This window comes from Neolamprologus multifasciatus, chromosome 23 (assembly GCF_963576455.1).
Source record: "Neolamprologus multifasciatus chromosome 23, fNeoMul1.2, whole genome shotgun sequence".
In the NCBI taxonomy this organism is placed as follows: Eukaryota; Metazoa; Chordata; class Actinopteri; order Cichliformes; family Cichlidae; genus Neolamprologus; species Neolamprologus multifasciatus.
In genome coordinates, this window is record NC_140460.1 from 4,228,731 (window position 1) to 4,252,543 (window position 23,813).

Consider the following 23,813-nt stretch of genomic DNA (forward strand, 5'->3'; position numbering starts at 1 on the left):
TTTTCCTAAAAATCCATTGTCTTGAATGGTAGTTCATACCTAACCCTGTTATCACCGCGTAAATAAAACACTCTGGCGTGCCGCCAGCTCTTCTGTAAAGGGATGTGGATGATCTGTTCTCCTTCTCGCCCACTCAGAGCTGGGGTAAACATCAGTCTCCGCCCTTGAACCTCCAGCCAATCGTACTTGAATATTCAAATAAGCCACCAATAAAGATGACCTGTAGCGGCAACTGTGACAGACCATAAGCAACTTCACTCCTCAGCTCCAGCTTCGCACCACTTTCTGACCGGTCCAACAACAACTGGATCTACAACTGCTCCACCAGCATCCAGCAACATTTCGAAGAAACACATCAATAAGATGGGAAAACAAAATATCTGCTTTTTAACTGCTTGGATAATTTTGGGAAAAATCTTTGCAACTTTTTCTTCAGACCTTGAATCCAACAGCACCGCTTTTGGTAAGTGGCTGAGATACTTTTTATTTATCTTAAATTATTATTATCATATTACCCCGATGCTGCTCTGTTTAAGTAAATGGATGCAGGTTAATTAATGCGCGCTGCACCGTGTTGACCGGTAATAACCTCGTAATAAGCGCACGGAGTTGAGGTCTTTGGCTCCATGTGTGACTGCGGCCAGGAGGCTTTTGTCCGAGGAAAGAGTAAAGCAGAAGGCATCAACACAGGAAAAACTAAAAGCAAAAAATATTCGCACATTTATTATAAAACATTAAAAATATTAGAGTAGAAAAACGCTCATATTTAATTAAGTTACAACGCAAATTCAGTTTCATAGTCTGCCTCATAGGGAAAAAGTTATTATAGTTTACTTTACAAGATCCAGTTTTATTTCCGGAAAATCCACATTCTTCATTTTTTCACGAAACTTTCAAAACTTGTGCTGGTGGGAAATCAGGAGACAAAAGGGGGCGACACCGCCACGCTTTACACTCCTACTGCTCCACCGCTCACAATGCTTTACGCATCAGCAGTCCAAGGCGTAAGAATGATGCTGATTCACTTAATTAAATAGTTTTGAAGAGTTTTCCGTCATTATTAAAAAGCTGCATTTAACTGAAACTTAATAACAGCGTAAAAAAGTGTGTCTTTGTCTCACCTGTCAACAGACACCCGCTTTTCTGTCATATCATACCAATCCAGCACTGCTTGTTTGTGTGTGTTGTAACAGAAAACACCACAGTCACCATTGATCAGCTGCTGAACACCACTGAATGGCTCACCGACTTCACCGACATCGTGTCCAAGTTCTCCCTGCGCACCGCAGACACCCCGGATGATGACATGTGTTACATAGTACCTGGGAGGCCGGAAACCATCAAGGAGTGCAACTTTAATCCAGAAACACAGACCTTCATTGTGATACACGGCTGGACGGTATGTCACACTGAGCACACTTGACAGCCATGTTTTGCTCTTTGCAAATAACAGAAATACGTCTGATGTTGAAAAACCAAACCTACCAATTGTACTATTATTTTTGGGGCAGAATTGTAAACTTCATTCACAGCTACACTTGTAAGAGAAAACAGGCTGGGAAAGGAATGATAGGAAGTCCATGCATTTTCTGTTTTAATGTGATTTATGGCCAGTCAGGCAGCAAAATTTGAACCTGATGATGCTTTGGCTGTTCTCCAACAACAGGGCACAGAGCGAGGGCTAAGGCGAGAATAAATCATGCCATACTGCAGTTGAGCTCACACTAGCTTTGTGTGTTCCTGTAGGTAACAGGGATGTTTGAGAGCTGGGTGCCCAAGCTGGTGTCTGCTCTGTATGACCGTGTACCCACTGCTAATGTGATCGTGGTGGACTGGCTGTCCCGAGCCAACCAGCACTACCCGACCTCTGCCGCCTACACCAAACTAGTGGGTCGTGACGTCGCCAAGTTTGTTACCTGGATACAGGTGAGTGCTCTCACAGAAAAGCAGTGGTTGACACCTAACTTAATACATTTTTTTCCTTTTCGGACGGCCGTATTACCACAGCGCTGACTTGTCGTCAGTGTGCTGCCAGAGAAAGTTGCTTTACACGATGTAATGGTTTGTACCCCGTGGTGCTGCTGCGGATATGTTTTCCTACTGGTTATGATCTTAAATGCCAATAAAAATGTTTTATGACCGTGTTTGTGGCTCACAACAGCGTCTCCTAACAAGGCTTAGTGGAGCGCAGCTTTGGTTTGAACAAGGCTAAAGGGGGAGAATTTGTTTACATGAAGCTTGCAAAGATTTGGCAAACCCCAAATTACATAAAACGATCCCCTTTTTTGGAGGATTTCCAAAATTCTACGAACATTTGGAAAAGCTATAACCTACAGATAGTTTTGATCCCTCTTGCAAGTCTGCAGGATTCTCTGCAAACTGTTTTAAGGGAGTGTAATATGTTCTTCTGACGCATTTCTTACCTTTCAGAACGAGCTGCAGTTGCCCTGGGACAGAGTTCATCTGCTGGGTTATAGTCTGGGAGCGCATGTTGCTGGAATTGCCGGAGACCTTACCAACCACAAAATCAGCCGGATCACAGGTAAGAGCATTAAGATATCAAATGGATTATTATCTGCTCACATTATAGATTTATTAGCACAATGGGTCAGTGTTGCCCTCTGTTCTGACTGACAGCACAGTCTCACACAACTGCATCACTACAGTTAAGATTGTGTAAGGTGTTTTAGCTATAAGCACTGTGACCTGCTTTCAGATACCATTAAATACTAAATATAGTGTAAGTGCCTGTGTGTTAACATACCGTACCATATGTATGAGTATTTTTTTCCAGTGCCGCTCTCAAAAGCACCTCAGCATGCCAGTGAAACATAATCCGGGCATGCATGTGTATCTACATCTACTGAGCTCCTGCCAGCTAGTGGCTCCAGGTTTTTTTGCCACTATGACGTTGCTCCAGCTTTGAAATCCGTCTGACCTGCCAAGAATAATGGTGTATTTACTGTGATCTAAGAGCTGCGCCCATTAAGAACCCACACTCGCTGCCTCACATTGTTTTGAGCTTCAGCGGTTCTGTATAGGTGCAGTAAAAGATCAAAATACTTCAATGTGCAGCTCTGTTAGTAAATCTATCTATAAAAGTGATCGCTTTCTTCTAGTACATCCAAATCTCTCCATATTTTCTTTGTTGTGACACAGTAAAATAACGCAAATCCCTCTTTTTCTCCAGGTCTGGATCCCGCCGGTCCCACATTCGAGCACGCGGACGAACAGAGCACACTGTCCCGAGGCGATGCCCAGTTTGTGGATGTCCTGCACACCAACACCAGGGGCTCCCCGGACCGCAGTATTGGTATCCAGAGACCAGTGGGTCACATAGATATTTACCCCAACGGAGGCACCTTCCAGCCAGGCTGCGACATCCAGAACACTTTGATAGGAATTGCATTAGAAGGAATCAAAGGCCTCCAAAGTATGACATACAAACCCTCCCTGCTTTTTGCTCTTGACTGCACTTTTACAAATATTCACTTTGAAGTAAAATGCAGATGCAGCATCACATAATTTTTGCTCTTCAACACCAAGAGTGAGTGTTTATGTTCAGTATAATGAGCAAAAACAGAAGATAATGGTGATCGGTTAAATTGTATAAACGATCGGTTTAACAAATGTCTCTAACAGTGTTGCGTAGTTCTTGTAAGTTTACGTGGCATCAACAGACGCTGACTGTATAAAAGCTTTCAGGGCCGCAGTTAAAGCGTGTTTGCCTCCAGTCATAACAGACTTGCACTGTGACAGAGATTAAAGCACCTCTTGATGTTCTGCCCCCTCAGCTGTTGTACTTTAACAGACCAGAACTAAGTGGGAAACGGCTTGTGGGTCAGCATGCGTTAAAAAAAACAGTAAAAGTCCAACACGAGGAAGTAATTTTCCATGTTTGCATGACGTTATCCGGGCGACGTGCAGAAACCTTACGCGTTCTTTGCTCTCTGTTTCGCAGATATGGACCAGCTTGTCAAATGCTCCCACGAGCGCTCCATCCACCTGTTCATCGACTCCCTGCTGAACATCGGGCAGCAGAGCGTGGCCTTCCGATGCAACTCCAAAGACACCTTCAACAAGGGAATGTGCCTCAGCTGCAGGAAGAACCGCTGCAACAAGATCGGCTACAACGTGAAAAAAGTCCGCACGGCACGCAGCACGACGATGTACCTCAAGACTCGTGGAACGATGCCTTTCAAAGGTAAAAACCAGAAAAAAGGATGTGCACGTGAAACGATTTGAGCATCTGTCAGTGATATTAAAGTAGAATGAATGGATGCTCCCTGCAGTGCAAAAGAGATTAAATTTAACATTTAACAGCTGAAGAAAATTCCAGCTGGTTTTATGTACTTTATGGAGGATTATAAGCCATTCACATACTTTATTAAAGTAATCCTCAGTCTATGAGCTACTGTTCTGTGGCGTTCTTAGTGTGCATGTGGTTTCCTGAAGCTGGAATTACTGGTAGTACTGGTAGTGTTGCTGTGCACAATTTGTGGACCAGGAAAGGTGACACTTACTGCAACGACACGTGTACAAAAAGTATCACGCACTCAGAAGGTTACGAGAAGGTGTCACGGGTGTTTCCTTTACCTGGAGGGGATGTTAAGGAAAAGTGAGACCAGTGCACACCAGCAATGGAAAAGTTTATTGACGCAAGCCAACAGTGTTATTGTTAGAAACTTAGTGTGGACAGCTTAGCATGTTTTGTAGATACATAGGGTCTCCAACGTGGATCAAGCCTCATTCGCCACTCAGTGACTTTTTTCAACAAAGATCTTTATTGAATTTTTCCTCTAATCTTGTACACGTCTTGAGCCGTGTCTGGGAATCTGGCTGTTAGTCATTTATGTGGCTTTGCAAATGAAACCAGCCAGGATTTAGCGCAAATCCGTGTTTTAAATGCCAGTCTGTGAAGGTCACACTGAGATAGAGAAAGGTCCAGGTTACATAAGCTTTTCTAGTGATAAACAAACTTGGAGCAGTCAAATAAGAGGAGTGGGTTAATCTCTAACAACTGGATTCCCCCCTCTTACAGTTTTCCACTACCAGGTGAAGGCACATTTCTTCAGCCAGAACAAGCAGAGCTTCACGGAGCAGCCAATGAAGATTTCCCTGTATGGAACAAATGGAGAGAAGGAAGATATTCCTTTTGTTCTGTGAGTACATTAAACAGCATTTATAACTTTAAAACCAAGTTTGCAAAGACGTGCACATGTAGATTACAAGAAAAGGTCGACAAATCTAACAATCCGTGTAGAGAACCTTCAAATCTGAGCACCTTCTCTTGTCTTAACCTTGCAGACCAGCCCTGAACAGTAACACCACTCAATCCTTCCTCATCACCACCGACACGGATATCGGAGACCCGATGATCGTGAAGCTGCGCTGGGAGCAGGATGCGTACATCAGCTGGCCAACCTGGTGGGGCAGCACCAAGTTCAACATCCGAAAACTTCGCATCAAGTGTGGAGAGACTCAGTCCAAGTAAGTTCAGACCTGCTGACATTTACGCACTGCAGTGTTGTGACGGAAAAATAATCATTTAGGATGATAATAATGTTTCTTTTTCTCTGTGTGTATTCAGGGTGATCTTTAATGCAAAGGACGGAGAGTTTGTTGACCTCACCCGGGGAGGAGAGAACGCCGTCTTTGTCAAGTCAAAGGAAGACAAACAGAGCCGTAAAGAAAAACTGTAAGTTAAAGACAGTGAAACATTTTCTACTTTAAATAAAATCTTTAAGGGTTCGCCTAAATGTGAAAAGTAAATTTATCTTGTTAGAGAGATGTAGAGAACTCAATTTTCCCTGAGCTGATAAATTGGAGGAAGTGGAAAAATGAGTAAATCAAACCTGAACCACAGAAATACAGGATTAAACTTGAATTAACAGTTACAAATGTATTAGAAAGAGTTTTAGGCAGAGACATTGGGCAGTTCAGGGGAGATTGAGCAGGTTTAGACATGCAAAGAGGAGAATTACAGGATGTATTAAGAGGGCAGGATATTGAAGGAGTTAGCAGGCAAGATGTTTGTGGATGTGGTGAGAGAGGGCATGCAGGTGGTTGACGTGACAGAGGAAACTGTGGAGGCCAGGAGGAGATGAAATCTGAAAACAAGAGCAACAAGAATAAAACATTTATCACATATGAATCCTATAGATAGCACTCTTTAGGTCCTGCGAGCTTTGTTTTCGTATTATCAAAGACAAGATGTCTCATTCTACTCTTCTTCTTCCAGGGCGCACAAGCTCAAAACGAAGGGCAGCCTTTTTGGGCAGCAGGACGCTTGAAGTTGCACTCAAACACCCACCGCGTATCATCTGTCCCTTCACACGTAGCCAAAGACGGGCGGCACACAGCGACGCTGGGAACGCCTTCGCAAATAACTGGACACATATGAGATTTGCTGTGTTTTTTTCTTCTTCTTCTCCTGCTCTTCTTGTATTTACTGAACTTCCCGTGCAACCAACTTAACCTCATCCACAGTGCTAGAAATCACGCTGCTGTAGCATGTTTCTTCTTGATGATGTGCTGACTTTTTTAAGTAGCCGAACTGCTTTGTAATCGTTATTTTTGCTTTTTGTATCCTATATGTACTGTTTATACCGACTTTGATATGCTTGCAGTGACAGAAGCGATGTGTTTTCTGAGCCTTTGTGAACTTGGATTATTATCGATGTTTAAATAATCCAGAGTGATAGGCGTAATTTTGGCACATCTTTGTTTTTTAAATGTCCAAAGTGATTATTTTGTGCCCAACATTTGTCTTTACTTACCCATACGGAAAAGATATATATAAATCTTATAAAGTTTGTATCTGTCTTGTGTGAAACTTGTATGAAAAGCATACAAGAGTGAAAACAGATATAAAATCCCTTGAAAAATTATATAATAAAACTTGTATGTTTTGGATACTTACTAAAGCAATATATGAAAGTAATGAGAAAGTGGCCACTTTCATGAGTAAATCATGTTAGCTTTATATGATTTAACTCATGAAAGTGGCCACTTTCATGAGTTAAATCATATAAGTTTTTACTATTTCTTTTCCATATGGGTAACCACTAATTGCCAATAATCAACAGGGACCAAAGAAGCATTTACAATCTACTGAATGGAGAATCACAGTGGTCTGTGTAAATACCTTAATCGGTATCTTTTCAAATATGAGCTACATGGTAATCTCTGATCTTTTGAAGTCTTGCTTGATCTTTGATTTTATTGGTTATTGTGTCACTGGTCACTTTAAAAGGCTCTCCGTCCCTCGAAGCAGTTCAGATGTTAAGGTCGTCGAGATTGCACTCCAATAAGGATATGCATTGTTTTTAGTTTTGGTAAACTGATCAAATTTTAAAGGATAAGTGCGCCTCTCGGTCAACAGCATCTCACCTGAAACAGTTTACCTCATTTCACTAAATTATAGCCATATACTAAAAGGTCAAACATTACAAAGAAATCACCCAAGCCTTTATGATTTGTGATGGACTGACATAAACGACAGCCATAATACATCTCAAGATTACTTCACCTTGTATTTATTGATTGTACATTTATATATTTGTATATAAAGCTGTAATATATTTTGGCAGGCTCCCGTTGTCATCTCTATTTTTTTTTACAATTCAAGCCGTTTGTGTTTTTGTGGGCGAGATTTTGGAAGGATCGATCAAATTGGTCTCAGTTCTAGCTGTTGATGGAACCACTTTGAGTATGTGCAGATGCTGGTTAGGTAGGGGTCAACAGCCCTTGCTATCAAAAGAACAGAGCCTTATAATGAAGGCTACATGTATCAGCATCACTCATACATATGAATAATGCAGCAAATGTGTTCTGGTACCAGTTCTCAAGAACAAGAAGTGATGTGTAGACAGTGTTGGGAAGGTCACTTTTAAAATATATTCCATTACAGAATACAGAATACATGCCCCAAAATGTATTCTGTAACGTATTCCGTTACGTTACTCAATGAGAGTAACGTATTCTGAATACTTTGGATTACTTAATATATTATCATGCTGTTTACAACTACATGAATGTACTATTGCTGTGATTTATTACTGTTACTGAAGGTCCGCGGCTCCGAACCGTAGTAAAGGGACCTCTGGCTAATACGGTGGGTTCTGTGTCGGGCTCGTAGCCGAAAACTAGCTTTACTTTGTTGTCTGGGTCAACTTTGCTAGCGAGAGACAGAGAGAGGCGTTGAAAGGCTGCTCCAACGGAACTTATTGTTTCAGTGGAAAACAAGAACACGGTGTACAGTCGAGTCTTAATAGCTTACTTACAACTGGGCTTGTCAGGCACTCTTCTTGGCTGCAGTGGTTATTATTATATTTACATGCTTCCAGCTCCCGTTTTTGCTCGATGACAGCTCGTACTTTTCCTTTTTCTCCCTTCCTCGCTCACAGACACATAACGTGTATGGCAGTCCATTCTCCCTGCAGCACGGACTACACTGCCTATGATGCTACATTCTTTAGAGCTATACCTGTAGCATTCTGCCTATTAGCTTAGCACAACAACAACAAAAAGGCCTCTCTCACCCAGGAAACATGCAGAGAGAGAACGTCACCCTGTAACCATGGCAACCGTAACGCTGCCGCCTGGAACAACAGAACGTAGCTGTCAAACAAAACCCAAACAGTCCTGACCCGCGACAATATGAAACAGGGAAGTACCGCCGTGTAATCCATTTATTTCAACAAAGTAACTGTATTCTAAATACCACCTTTTTAAACGGTAACTGTAACGGAATACAGTTATTCATATTTTGTATTTTAAATACGTAACGGCGGTACATGTATTCCGTTACTCCCCAACACTGTGTGTAGATCTGTGGCGATGCCGATGAGCCACATCATAAAGATATGGGGAAGAGCTGTTGAAGCTAGGTGAAGACGAAGGGTGCAGCGCAGATGCTATGTTTGCTTTCAGTGTTGATGGAGAAGGTTAGATAGGGCGCCAAGATGACGCCCTATCTAACTTCTGAGGCTCTGAGTCCCTTCTTGTTTGCAGTGCTGAGGGACAGGTTGAGAAATAAGTATATCAGAGTGACCACTCAGGCTGGGCAGTGTGAAGACAAAGTTAGAGCAGCAAAACTGAGATGGATCGGAGAGAAGGAATGGTGGAGATCCTGGATGAAGGATGTTGAATATGGCGCTGTCAGGCACGAGGAAATGAGGACGACTCCAGAGAAGATTTGTGGATGTAGTGAGAGGGGAATGGCATTACAGAGGATGGTGAAACTGAGGCAGAAGAAGAAGCTAACGTTACATTTTCATTCCAGTAAAGCTTCTGCATGTGTGGCATTCATGAAATGATCAAACTGAAATCGTGAATGTTAGTGAAGACAAGGAAAACATATCTTGCTGTGAAAAGAGCTAGAAAAATATTCTAGCACCACTTTGAGTGCTACCTGTGATTATACAAATGAATTTAATTAAATGTAGATTACTTTGATTATAAATTAAAAGTATAGCAACTGAGAATGCTGGAGATACACTCATGCTCTCTACTTGCCGACTTGCAGTTTTATGGCCTGGTACTTGATTGCATTTGTGGAGAGAGCCATGCTTGTACATTTTCAAACAATTTCAGTTTAGTTTGACTGAGAATGCGTGCTCGGATATTTTAATAAATGATACTTTCAGCTTCCCACATGTTACCATTTCCTGAGCAGCCACTAAAATGGTTTCGACCACTGATCCAGTTCTTGAAACTGCTTTTGCTCTTTTCATTAAAAGTACACTCCATAGCTCGGGGGACTCAAGGCATATAGGTGCATAAATGAGTGCTCACCACAGTACTGTAAAATTAAGGATAAGGTGCCAGGCAACAGATGACGTTGCCTGGCAACAGATGATGGTTTACTCTAAAGAAGAATTGTTTATGTAAAGACTCTTTTTTAATACCCTTGTGTATAAAGACTGTAATATCACTTAAAATTAACAGCTTTCCCGCACAGGTCCACAGCGGGCACACCTGTAACGCACACCTCAGCCCCACTCCACAGTGTGGACTTCGCTGCTGGGGCCTCACATGTGTCTCCTCCCAGGCTCAAACTGGGGAAGTTTCTCAGAATATGAAAACAACATATTCTGTTGGTTTCATCTTTTCCACAATACTCACATTCACCTGTACAGTGTTTCCTCATTATAAATAATGTGCCAGCAAACATGCCCATGTTGACCAACAGTGAGTAGCTATGGGTAGATTGTAGGGCTGTGTGCACAGGCAGCCCCACACTTATCCCACATGGCCCTCGAACGGGTGTGCCCAAGCAGGGCCCACAGCAGTTTTTTCCCCTTTGGGGCTCCACGTGGGTTTTCTATGGGTAAGTACACTGTGGACCATGTAGTAGTCCCAAAGGCCAAAAGTGCTGTGGGCCCTGTGTAGACACATGCACTTGAACCTGAATAGGTGTGGGTTTGCTGTGCCCCCACAGCCCCACAGCTCACCTAAACTTTCCTAAAAAGAGGAAAGCTGTTGTGCAACATTTGGAGTCTGGACCGAGCTAATGAAATGAGATGTGGATGTTTTTATATTCTAGTTGTTTAAACTCTCAAAGCACAATCTGAATGTCAGCTGACAGCTGTTTTAGTTTTAAAGTTGATCAGGTCTGTTTCGTTATTTTCAAATTCGAAATTTTGTTGCCAAGTGTTTCCCAAATTTCCCCTCTTTACCTCCAGAACAGCAGTGGGAAACTACGTTATCATTTATTCCTCATCACAGAGGAACCATTTCGAAACTCTATGATGCTATTCTGTCTTTTAGTAACCACTCTAATGTTAAGCTTAAGTGTACATGGGAAGGAGAACTAGGAATTCGAATACATGAGGAGTCTTGGGAACAGGCTATAGCGAGGGTACGATCTTCCACTTCCTGTGCTCGTCCTGGATTTATTCAATTTAAGGTCATACACAGGGTGCATTTCTCTAAGTCTAGACTTTCTGAATTGTATCCAGAAGTGGAAAATAAATGTGATAAATGCCATGGTTCTCCTTGTCACCTTAGCCACATGTTTTTTCTGTGTCCTGAGCTACAAAGTTTCTGGACGGGGTATTTTGCTATTATGTCAACTGTTCTTGGGGTAACTCTTCGTCCTTGTCCTCTGATTGCTGTATTTGGGATTCCTGTTCGCTCACTTACACTTGATTCCACACAAAAGGATATTATAGCCTTCACATCCCTATTAGCCAGACGTCTAATATTGTTGCATTGGAAGTCTGTTAAGTATCCTACTGTTTCCCGGTGGCTTAAAGATGTCATGTTTTTTTTAAAACTTGATTTTGCTAGTCTAGAGGTATTGCCTGTTTAAATGTACTTCTGTTACTGTTATATTCCTCTAATATGTTTGATGGTTGTGTTGATCTGTGTGGGACTGGGGGGGGGGTCTTTGTTTTAGAATGCGTTGTTTTTTTTCATATATATATATATATATATATATAAGTTTATTTACTTAGGAAAATGAAAAAAGGTTGATTGTATTTCGGTAACTGCAAGTACTGTTGTTTTCTTTTTTCAATAAAAATATTTTCCAAAAAAAAAAAGTTGATCAGGTCATGGCGTGATTTAATCTTCCAAACAAAACAACAAAAATTTCCCCGACTTTGTTTGCAATGTTTCATTTTCTATAATTCTGATACTCTGAAAATGCCTGATCCAATGTGAGGGGACTGTAGAAATCAGTATTTTCTTCTTTTAACAGTGTCACTGGGGAATAACAGGATTTCTAACCTTCAGCCAAAGAGTTTCTTAGAGTCCCATTATTCATAAAGCATCACTGACATCATTGCTCATTTACTTTTCTGGGACACAAAGAAGGTATTAAAGAGTTGTAACAGAACTTGATGTAAGTAAGTGTAAGGTCAAGGTACAGGAAAACATTTTTGTCCTTGTGGTCACTGTGGAAACTTTCCCTCATGACTTTCTGTTGCTGGTGAACTTGGTGTTGTTGAAGCCACAAAGATGACTTTTACATTTTTCCTGCTGCCCTCTCCAATCTGAAACTAGTGCTCAGGAAAAACGCTGCATGTTTAAATGGTAACAAATTAACTATTCATATTTTTGCTTGGTTTAAAGCTGTTGCTGTCTTCCATAAGCCTAAAAAACACAAAGTTTTACTCTGTTTGTCTTTTTCTTGTGTGATTTTCTCATATGCAACATGTGCCATTCCTAGAAATCGGCTTAGGAAATAATCTTGGAAGTACATTCTGTTGTCTCCAAACTTTAAGGAGGAATTACTGTTTGTACATTTTTCATCTCAGCTGGAATCAACAAATCTTGGCTGTGGTCTGGCATGTTCTTCACTGTCCTTTAGTCACCAGGGGACGAGTGCTTCCCCTGAAAAGGCTGCAGAGGCAGGAGTGGAAAAACAAATGTAGTCACTGTTTTTCAAGGAAATCATATTCAAAGAAGAATAAAAGTAATGAAGCCAGCTGTGTTGTTGCAATACCAACATCTGGAGAGTGTGTGCAAAAGGAAGAAGAGGAGTGGAGCTTTTATTAAACAGTATGGCCTGTACCTCATGTAACAGAGCAAAAATGAAGATATTGTGTAAAATATTTCTGTGTAGGTTCTTGGTCATCCAGGTCACAGTTGTCTTAAGAGCTGAATAGAAGGCTACGGGGATCTTTTAAGTGTTTTGGAGACATTTCACCTCTCATTGAAAATGCTTCTTCTCTAAAACCAAAGGGTGGCGAGTCCCAGGTTTTTAAACCCTAGTCGGGGTTGTTCCTTAGGTGGTTGTCCTTGACCCACTATTAATCACATGCATCATCACATGAGCCCAGGTGTGAAAAAAGGCGTGTGTCATTAGCACTACAGGTTTTGGATGAAACCACTCTGAGACCTTGAGATCACCTGACTCAAGGTGCGCTGGGAGTTGAAGCCCTTGGGCAGGAATCTCAAGACTGTACTGTTGGTGTCCAGGTGAGGCTTAAAGTGGGTATTATTATTGATTTTGCAGGGTTTTACTCATGGTCCAAGTTAGATGCTCCATCAAACGCTCATTTTTATGGCTATAATCATCTTAAATGAACTGAATATAATTTTTTTTTGCAGTTTTAATGTAAATGGGGCGATCGTGGCTCAAGAGTTGGCAGTTCGTCTTGTAATCGGAAGGTCGCCGGTTCGAGGACAGTCTCGGTCGTTGTGTCCTTGGGCAAGACACTTCACCCGTTGCCTACTGGTGGTGGTCAGAGGGCCCTGTGGCGCCAGTGTCCGGCAGCCTCGCCTCTGTCAGTGCGCCCCAGGGCAGCTGTGGCTACAATGTAGCTTCTATCACCAGTGTGTGAATGGGTGGATGACTGGATATATAAAGCGCTTTGGGGTCCTTAGGGACTAGTAAAGCACTATATAAATACAGGCCATTTACCATTTAAATATACATGTTTTAGTGTGACCTGGAGAGTTCCACAGATCTGGAATAAAAGTCACAACAAAAATGTTAAAATTGTTCTCTGTTTTGAAAGAGTTTAACACAACAGCTGCTAAAATATATTTGATTCTAAACACTGTACGGTGAGGATTTTTCCAAATCTGCAAGCGCTTCACGTTTTAAGTCAATACTTTAATAAATTCATAATGCTATTTTTATGTGCCACTGTGTAGAAGGTATTTTCAATAATAGGTTAGTCAAGTAATGTATGTTGGTAATTATATATTTCTTTTGTGATCTGAATAGCTTTCAGGGAGTCCCATTTCACAAATGATCATTTTATATGTGCTCATGTCTGAGTCAGATCACAAGTGATTTGTGAATAAAGTGTGAAGTAGCAGCAGTTTAGCAGTCAGAATCAAGAACTTGGATTTATTTAGAAAATTATATTAAAATGGACTTAAAAAAAGATCCGTATTTATTACACACTCTAACATACATGGTATATATCAGTCACTGCACCAGTAATTTTTTTATATCTTGCAAATGGTGCAGTTGACTTTAACAAGCTTCTGACTCTTCCACCATCACCTCATCGGCCTCCTTCCCAGTTTTTCTTAGTGTCTTGTCCTGACATTTTGGGCAACATCTCAGCAGCTGTAAAGCCAGCTACTCTTGCATGAATATGTGTCCATAATCTTAAACTTGTATCAGCAATAGGCTAGGTATTGACCAATCACATGTAATAGGTCGAAGGTCAGAGTTTTAAAGCAATGGTGGCCAATTTTACTACAAGAACCTCACTGATTGCTCAGTTAAGTTAAATAATAATAATATAATATTGAATAAGAACTGTTTCTGAGTAGTGGAGCCCTGCAAACATGAGGATGAATGATCTGAATGATGTGGAACCTTTGACTTATAAAAACCGGTTTAAAGATGTATAGAATTCAGCCTAGTTACACTATTTAAATATGAAAGTTCTTTACAGATTTAGTTAATAATCACACAGGAAGCAATGCAACAATGCAAACATTTATGCTAATAAGTGTCTCCTGCTGATCTGGCCGCGGTCGTGTGGTAGAAACATACACTGGATGCATTTAAAAAATAAATAGCGCTTTCTAGGGTTTAATAAGTCGCCAAACTGCCAAACACAGTTGCTATCGCTCCTCATAAAGCAGGCTTAATGGTTTAGTTTACACATTTACTTTCCATTCCCCGCCCGAGACCAGCAGCCAATGGCTTGTCAGAACTTCAGAAGCGCTATTTAAGACGCAGACAGTTCAAGGTGGTTCAGATATCAGCGCACTGCGCGCAACAGGACGCGCGGGCTTATTCCTTACTACAGGACTGCGTACCCTCCCGGGCTGCGGCGTTTCATTGACTGATTTCGTGCTTAAAGATATTTTCTCCAAAAGGAATAAAGTGCAAAAGAAATGAGAGCGTGGAAAGTGCGGTTTCTGTGCTTCGTGGTGTTGAATGCAGCTGTGCAAAATGTGACGTCCTTGGAGGAAGAGCTCGCCGATTCTATTTTTGGTGAGTTGTCAGTTACTTCATGCACATTTAGGTCTGTAGGGTTGTAGTTCTGCAGGTACGTGGGTGAAAATTCCCGTGTAACTGTAACATGTGGTGAAAACCAAGCGCAGTGCGTGTGTGTGTACGGTAGTTTCTACCTTGCCAGTGATATCAACGCGCTATAGGACATACTTTAGATCACGTGTCTATGACTAAACTCATCTCTGTGCTCTCTGATACTCTCCTCACTTACTATTCCCTGGAAGAGACGCTCTGAAATTGAAGCTAACGCTGGAAATTAGAGAAATAAACTGAAATGTTTCAGACTGTTAAATTATCCCAACAAACTGATTTATCCGGGTGCCATCATGTCTATTTATTTTCACAATATGATCCTTAAACTATTGAAGCCTTTCATTTGGTAATTGTTTGCAAGGGTCTGGTCTCCACCTCCCCACACTTTGAAAATCAGTACAAGGCCCAGTCAGCTGACTGTGCCAGCAGGACCACAGAAACATGGGCAGATTATATTCGGTGAGATGGCAGGAACAAAGCTGGGAAACCCTTATGAGCCTCTGTGGAGCTCAGTCCTGACCAAGTGAACCCCTTAAACCCCTGAGCTTTGATCTCCTCTAAGGTGGAAGCTCATTTTCTGAGGGGCCCTGGGGGCGGACCTTATTGCCACCAGCAACTCAGCTAGCTGGTCAGACTTCTCAGACTTTCCAGCCAGACTATTAGATAAGATTTATATATCTGATCAAAACACCAGGAAGCCAGAGGATTTGTTTCCTCTTCTTTATTTAGTATAATGTCCTCTTAAACCATCCAGCTAACTGGATAATCTTCTCTGTCAGGTAACTTCCTCGATCCTGTGAAAGGCTTTTTTGACCACAAGGCTGAGAGCAATGCCACTGTTGCCAAATTCTCGCTCCGCAAGCCATCCCATCCCGATGATGACCTCTGCTACATCATTCCAGGAAAACCCGACTCCCTGGCAACCTGCACTTTCAACAGCACTTCCAAAACCTTTCTCATAATCCATGGCTGGACGGTAAGCAGAGACGCATCAGCTTGTTTTAACCTGCCCCTATTTTCCAAAATATCCGGAGCTTTGTTTTCTTTTGAATCGAAAGGAGAATAAAAGACCGGGAATACCTCTCACCAAATTCTGGTGAGGTAGCATCTCACTAAAATAACAATCATATTAACTGACAACCAGCCAAAGAATTCCCTGACATGTTGATCTGGAGGTGGCTTAAATTACACGCGTAAACTCGTTTCACCTGTCAGGATTGATGTTTGTTTGTCTTTTCGACAGCTGAGTGGTATGTTTGAAAGCTGGATCCCTAAACTGGTATCGGCGCTGTACGAGAGAGAGCAGACGGCCAACGTCATCGTGGTGGACTGGCTCAACTCGGCTCAGAATCACTATGTGGTCGCGGCTCAGAAAACCAAAGCAGTGGGGCAGGAGATCGCCCGGTTCATCGATTGGATCGAGGTTAGTCAAGCTCTTGATTTCGATGAGTTAGTGTTGTTTAACCTCAAGTTTTTAAACGACGTGTTTATATGAGTAACAAAGAAAAAGCAAATGAAATTAAACCCAAAGGTAACGTGGAGTATTTCTTACACTCTCCTTAACTTGGAATTACTTTTGATTTTCAAGGAGACCACCAACATGCCTCTTGAGAACATTCACCTGATTGGCTACAGCCTCGGGGCCCACGTGGCCGGATTTGCCGGCAGCCATGCGACCAATAAAGTCGGAAGAATCACCGGTAAACAAGACAGAACATTTCAGATGTTTGTTTTAAAGCTATTAGCGCGACAATAAAGTCGTGTAATGTTGGTCCTCCTCGTCTCTGTCTGAAGGTTTGGATCCCGCTGGTCCCGACTTCGAGGGCGAGCACGCCCAGAGGCGCCTCTCCCCAGATGATGCTCACTTCGTGGATGTCCTTCACACCTTCACGCGCGGCTCTTTGGGTCTCAGCATCGGAATCCAGCAGCCCGTCGGCCACGTGGACATTTACCCCAACGGAGGCAGCTTCCAGCCGGGCTGCAACCTCAGGGGGGCGCTGGAGAAGATCGCCAACTTTGGAATATTTGGTAAAAATAACGAAAATGACTGCAGCCCTGATTTTACTGTATCTGCACAGTGATTGTTGTATTCGTTTATGAAGAGAGTAAGAAACAGATAAAGTTAGTTAAAGCGTTAATGATACCTTACCTTCTTAGGACAACTTTATTATGAAGCAATCAGATCAGAGGTTCAGCCACAACAGTGTTGGGGAGTAACGGAATACATGTACCGCCGTTACGTATTTAAAATACAAAATATGTGTAACTGTATTCCGTTACAGTTACCGTTTAAAAAGGTGGTATTTAGAATACAGTTACTTTGTTGAAATAAATGGATTACACGGCGGTACTTTCCTGTTTCATATTGTCGCGGGTCAGGACTGTTTGGGTTTTGTTTGACAGCTACGTTCTGTTGTTCCAGGCGGCAGCGTTACGGTTGCCATGGTTACAGGGTGACGCTCTCTCTCTGCGTGTTTCCTGGGTGAGAGAGAGGCCTTTTTGTTGTTGTTGTGCTAAGCTAATAGGCAGAATGCTACCGGTATAGCTCTAAAGAATGTAGCATCATAGGCAGTGTAGTCCGTGCTGCAGGGAGAATGGACTGCCATACACGTTATGTGTCTGTGAGCGAGGGAGGGAGAAAAAGGAAAAGTACGAGCTGTCATCGAGCAAAAACGGGAGCTGGAAGCATGTAAATATAATAATAACCACTGCAGCCAAGAAGAGAGCCTGACGAGCCCAGTTGTAAGTAAGCTATTAAGACTCGACTGTACACCGTGTTCGTGTTTTCCTCCAAAAACAATAAGTTCCGTTGGAGCAGCCTTTCAACGCCTCTCTCTGTCTCTCGCAAGCAAAGTTGACCCAGACAACAAAGTAAAGCTAGTTTTCGGCTACGAGCCCGACACAGAACCCACCGTATTAGTCAGAGGTCCCTTTACTACGGTTCTGAGCCGCGGACCTTCAGTAACAGTAATAAATCACAGCAATAGTACATTCATGTAGTTGTAAACAGCATGATAATATATTAAGTAATCCAAAGTATTCAGAATACGTTACTCTCATTGAGTAACGTAACGGAATACGTTACAGAATACATTTTGGGGCATGTATTCTGTATTCTGTAATGGAGTACATTTTAAAAGTAACCTTCCCAACACTGAGCCACAATAAAACAAAATTAAGCACATAAGTGCCTTTACACAGAGCGTGCCGCTTAGAAGCTTGTAACTGCTTGTTGTTGTCATTAATATCTTAGCAGTGGACATTGTTAATGACAGCTGCACAATGACGTCATTCACACCAGTGTGAAAATAAACAGAGGCTCCCAAACATGGCTGAGGAAAGGTCAGATTAAAAATAAATAAATTTACCCGGAGCACGGTCAGCTACTGAATGGAAAAGTATGCAATGTAGAGAATTACAGCAGATAATAAATTGCATCCATTTCTTTCCTCCAGCTGTGTCGGACGCAGTCAAGTGTGAACACGAGCGTTCGGTTCACCTCTTCATCGACTCCCTGCTGAACGAGCAGGAAGCGGCCACGGCGTACAGGTGCGGCAGCAACGAGATGTTCGACCGCGGGATGTGCCTGAGCTGCCGGAAAAGCCGCTGCAACACGGTGGGCTACGACATCAGCAAGGTCCGCAAGCCTCGCAGCGTTCAGATGTACACCAAGACACGATCCTCCATGCCTTTCAGAGGTCAGCGGCACGCTCTTTAATATCAGCGCTGTTATCGCATGAAAGCTGATGTATTTGCAGAAACAAAAAGCAAAGAATAATCTAAAATAACGAGATTCTAGTTGCTTTGGGTGAAACTTAAACCTATTAAATCTGGAGCAGTTTTATTACGTTAAGCTTTCAGGTGCTTAAATGGTGCAAATTGTTGCTTTGCTTTGCAGTTTACCACTATCAGCTGAAGATCCACTTCTCCAGTAAGGTGAATAGCTCGGATATGGAGCCCTCGCTTACTGTCTCGCTGTATGGAACCAAAGGAGAGGCTGAAAACCTGCAGCTTAAACTGTGAGTGAGGGTTTGAACCCTTATAAAGAAGAATTACTGCACAGTGACTTGCATTTTTCACGTTACGAGTTGTTTTTAACACTTGCACAGTAATCAAAGAAAACAGCACGAGACAGAAACCATAAACAGAAAGAGGCAACCACATACAAACACATCTCACTGCTGGGCCTTTACTGCGTGCTTTCATCGACATTTTATCATCTTTTATGGCGCATACTTTACAAGCCTCGGTTAAATAAAACTATGGCTATGTGTATGCATGGAGCTTCAACGTTTCTTTCCGTCCGTGTCTGGCAGAAAGGAGAAAATTCTCACAAATAAGACACATTCGTTCCTGCTGGTGACGGAGAAAGACATCGGTGACCTGCTGATGCTGAAGTTTAAATGGGAGGAGACGAACGGCTGGTCCGCGTCAAGCATGCTGAAGATGGTTTCCTCTTGGTGGTCTGGCAGCTCAGATGGCGCTAACGTGGCGGTTCACAAAATCCGCATTAGAGCGGGCGAGACGCAACAAAAGTGAGTTGCAGAACATTAAAGGTGTAGTTACCAAATAATGTCTGTCTGCCAGAAGAAAAAAACTCGAGGCTTCCCTCAAGTTTTCCTGAAATGCCAGTGTTGGAGTTTCCATGATGGACCTCATAGAAATGTGTCTATTACTGGGATTTATGGCTAAAATATGTCAAGCTTAAAGCACAGGCTTAAGCAGAATCTCACAGAGCTAGCTTGAACACGCACAGCTAAGCAGTATTTCATGAATTTCTCCCACAGGATGGTGTTCTGCATAAAAGATGCTGACGCTCAGAAGCTGACACAGGAGCTCACGTTCGTTAAATGTAAGGATCCGTGGAGGACGAACAGAAAGCGAACTCTAAGAAGGTGAGCTTGCCTCTGTGTTAACTCTACTTTACCATTGCATTACTGCTAACGCTGATAAATAACAATACATTTGCTGCTTCTGTCTGTAGAGTAACTCTGGAGAACCACTGATGATGAAGATAAGACGCTCTCCACCATCCACTTTGTCCATTTCAGCACTTAGCAGATAATTTATACACTAGTAACTTTTATACACCAGTAAATATCTGAAAGCCTTTATCACCTTGTATATATCCAAATAGGTATAATGTTTAAAACAACATGTATGTGAATACTATGTCATACTTTGTAAAAAAAAAAGAAAAAAAGAAGTAATTTAATGACTTTTGCTTGATTGTTGTACTACTAGTAAATCTTACTGACAGGCCAGATCAACGAAGTTTGGTTGTAGAGGTACTAATGCCCTGATGTGTAGTACAATAATAATATTTCATATAAAGGAACCACTGTGAAATATAATAGAGTGACACCTCTGAAAATGAGGAAAAATAATATTAAAGGTGTATTTTTTGTGTGTTTTAAGCAGTAGGTTACAGTTTAGTTACCTTTTTGTGTTACTTAAGTACTAAGTTACCTAAGTCACCGAGCATTCACCACTGTGACTCTCAGCGCTGTATGTGACTGTGGGACCTGTATCAGTGTGCCTTACTGTAAACAAGCAGCAGAAGCAAGCTCTCGCAAACTGAACTTTTTTTGGCTTTTTATTGTTGCCTTCCAACTCGGGGTCCGTTGTTCTTACTGTATGAACTTATACTGAAGTACTCAAAGCTGAAAAAGGTGTTATTTTAAATGCTTTTGCACGTTTTACTGCTTCACTCCTGCAAGAAGACGTTACTTTGAAGCTGTCACCTCAAAGAAGTGCTGGATACTCTTCTAAAAATGGCTTCCTTCTTTTAACGAGTATGTAATATTCGGCGTGAGCTCGAAAGCAAAGCTTATATTAATGTTTGTAAAGTGCAATGTCTGCTGTGGATAAGGTTTTATTTTTTGACTCATGCTCATTCAATTATGCATTTCCAGTTTGTAAGCAATACTTGAACCTCAGTTCTTCAGAGGTATTGTACTGTAATGATTGTGACTTTAAAAAGGTATTTTGCACTTAAAACAGGGAAAGAGAAAACACTCAGCTGTACAATAAATGTAAATACTATAATATAGTACTGGAGTCTCTTATATGGAGCGCTGCTAGTTATATATTTTCACCTCTCTGTGAATTTGATCTATAAAAAGTGTGTTCATGTAATCACTGTACATAGCTGTAAATACGTCTCTGTATTGTATAAATTCTTTAATAAAACCAGCGTGTCGCCTGAGAGGTCGTCTTGAGCTTGCATTTTTTTTAAAGGTCGAGAGAAATGCTCAACTTTTCTTCCTTGCTCGCTCAGTATAAAAATATATATAATTATCAGTCTTATTTACCATCTCAAGGCTGTTTGTTCCGTTAAAAAATATTATCAAAGTGTGTTTGATCTAAACAGTTTTAACAATTTAAACACTCACAACTGTTTCTGATATAAAAGCTGTGTTGTTTCTGCAAGTCCTTGTAATTGTGCTGTTGTGACACGTGTTTGGACGTGCTAGACGTGTCAAGGTGACCCCAAAGATATGCTGAGTAAGGACACCGTAAACTGCAGCGTCAGCTTTAGTTTAACCACACTTTGGTTCCTTACAGGACCACAAAGGTTGCAACTTGCTGGTTTGACCTCGTAGATAAGTTTGTTTTATATCTTATTCTAAACTGTTATTTAGGTTGTTAAGAAGATTGAAGATAAAAATAGTATCTACTGAAAGACAGTACCGTCAAACTCTTTGTACATGCAGACCCTTCAGTTGCAGGTGTTGTTATGGTTGAGATAGCTGGATGCTCCTTGTAGCTGAAATTAGTGTCTTAAACATGCCTCGTGCATTTAAGGCTTTGTAGTGTCAGATGGCTTTACATTGCAGCGGTGCTTCAGCTTTCTGAGGGGCAGCTGACTGACCTACATTTGGCAGCAGAAGAAGCAACAATTTCCACAACACGTACGTCACAGGAGACTCTTGCGTCTTTCCTAAAGGTGAAGAGTTACACAAAGACATCGGTGAACATGACTGAGTTTTTGGGCAGTTGAACAAAGCTGATGAATCCTCCTCGACGTGGCACCTGAAGATCTCAGGTATCCATCCATCCATCCATTCGCTTCCGCTTATCCTTTTCAGGGACGCGGGGGGCGCTGGAGCCTATCCCAGCTGTCATAGGGCGAGAGGCGGGGTACACCCTGGACAGGTCGCCAATCTGTCGCAGGGCTAACACACAGGGACAGACAACCATTCGCGCTCACATTCACTCGCACATTCATACCTAGTGACAATTTGGATTATCCAATTAACCTATCCCCTAAAGCTGCTTGTCTTTGGATGGTGGGAGGAAGCCGGAGTACCCGGAGGGAACCCACGCAAACACGGGGAGAACATGCAAACTCCACACAGAAAGACCCCGGCCTGATGTTGGAATTGAACTCAGGACCTTCTTGCTGTGCGGCAACAGTGCTAACCACCATGCCACCGTGCTGCCGTTTATTCAAGAGTCTTCAGGGATAAAAAGTCACTCCAAGTTACGTGTGTCCAGTTTAATGCTGCAGAGGCAGACGGTGCAGCCCATGACTCCAGACAGCGTCAGGATAGCCAGCAGGATGGCCCACCAGTGAGCCTGAGGAGAATAAACAGAAACATGATTTTGAATAAGCTGGAAGCACTGGTGTCGTTTGGTTTAAGATTAAGATTAAGATCACTAGAATAAAAATCTTTAATTTAATCTTTAATGTTGAGCAGAAACAATAATTTTATTGTTCAAAGGTTTTTATATCTTTACCAAAAATGTTACCTCACTGATTTTGCCTTATTGTTCATTATTGGTCACTTTCATATTATTGCCTCAGTTATTACCCCCCGTTACATAAATCAGTCTAATATCACTCAGCTAGAACCCATCACTGATACAAAGCTATTATTTAGTAATAATGTTATAATTAAATAGCATTACAGGCCATTATAATGTTATTACTGTGCTATTACCGTGTTATTACTGAGTATTAATCTACCTTTTCTTTTGCAATCGTGTCTCTTTTTGTTTATGAAGCAGATACTTAAACACTACATGTGCAGTTTCTTCTTTCAAAAGTTTCAGTCTGTAATGCTTTGTGGTTTCATACTGGTTAGGTCCCAGTCACAATAACCTATATACTGGCTGATGACTGCCTAGCAACCACTAGTTGCTAGGGAAAAGGGAGTATTCCACTGGTTGCGACTTTTGTGACTGATGTCGCACAGTGACAGCCAACAACCTCCTGCAACGACTCACCTACTGGTTGGGAAATACACAGTTTCTCCCAGTGACCAATAGGATACCAAGAGGGATTAAAAAAAAGTCTATATCATTTTGAATTACTTGTTTTATTCAAATGAACACAATGGCCAAACATCCTGTTTTGTTACACAGGGAGCACATATGGTAGCTGATCTTTTGGGTAACTCTACCGATTGAGTAACACTTCTGACGCATCCACTGGCTGAAAGAAAACGTGCTTCAAGGCCTGCTGCACGTGCGTTCCACACCATTTCAACCCAGAAACTGTAGAAAAGACTGTTTTAAGACTGAACACTGAACACCCAGATATGAACAACATATGGCCCCTATCAGTGTTGGTCAAGTTACTTGAAAAAAGTCATCAGTAACTAATTACTGATTACTTCCCCAAAAAAGTAATCCCGTTACTTTACTGATTACTTATTTTCAAAAGTAATTAATTACTTAGTTACTTAGTTAGATTTTAAAAACCCGATTTACAACCTGAATAGGTGATAAAGCGATAGATCTTTCAGCCCAATTCTAATTTTTCTGCATAATCCATCATACAAAATGTATCAAATGGAGAAGTCCCTTTTTAAAACTTGTTTTATCAGTTTTAATC

General features: G+C 41.7%; 3 protein-coding genes across 4 annotated transcripts in view; 2 read left to right on the forward strand and 1 right to left on the reverse strand.

Annotated features, from left to right (window-relative positions):
* Positions 1–216: 216 nt before the first annotated feature.
* lpla (lipoprotein lipase a) lies at positions 217–7,446 on the forward strand. 2 transcript variants are annotated; one of them, XR_014872360.1, is made up of 11 exons: positions 217–463; positions 1,194–1,399; positions 1,747–1,926; positions 2,431–2,542; positions 3,191–3,433; positions 3,962–4,204; positions 5,042–5,162; positions 5,308–5,490; positions 5,591–5,698; positions 6,242–6,966; positions 7,022–7,446. XR_014872360.1 is itself a non-coding variant. In XM_085151362.1 (10 exons), exons 1-10 carry the CDS (start codon positions 364–366, stop codon positions 6,291–6,293), a joined length of 1,548 nt encoding a protein of 515 aa, XP_085007488.1. In that variant the 5' UTR covers positions 217–363; the 3' UTR covers positions 6,294–7,446. The 2 variants fall into 2 exon arrangements, 1 of the variants encoding a protein (XP_085007488.1); XM_085151362.1 differs by having other exon boundaries at positions 6,242–7,446.
* A 6,891-nt stretch (positions 7,447–14,337) lies between these two features.
* Positions 14,338–23,411, forward strand: lpl2a (lipoprotein lipase 2 a). The gene is made up of 10 exons (XM_085151363.1): positions 14,338–14,917; positions 15,751–15,947; positions 16,215–16,394; positions 16,560–16,671; positions 16,766–16,999; positions 18,427–18,669; positions 18,870–18,990; positions 19,288–19,506; positions 19,759–19,866; positions 19,956–23,411. Exons 1-10 carry the CDS (start codon positions 14,818–14,820, stop codon positions 19,975–19,977), a joined length of 1,536 nt encoding a protein of 511 aa, XP_085007489.1. The 5' UTR covers positions 14,338–14,817; the 3' UTR covers positions 19,978–23,411.
* The window catches only part of LOC146490763 (disintegrin and metalloproteinase domain-containing protein 10), a 38,669-nt gene continuing 35,019 nt past the window's right edge, over positions 20,164–23,813 (reverse strand). Inside the window, exon 15 of the mRNA XM_085151360.1 lies at positions 20,164–22,552. Coding sequence (XP_085007486.1) covers positions 22,448–22,552 — 105 coding nt within the window. The 3' untranslated portion in view covers positions 20,164–22,447. The remainder of the gene's footprint in view (positions 22,553–23,813) is intronic.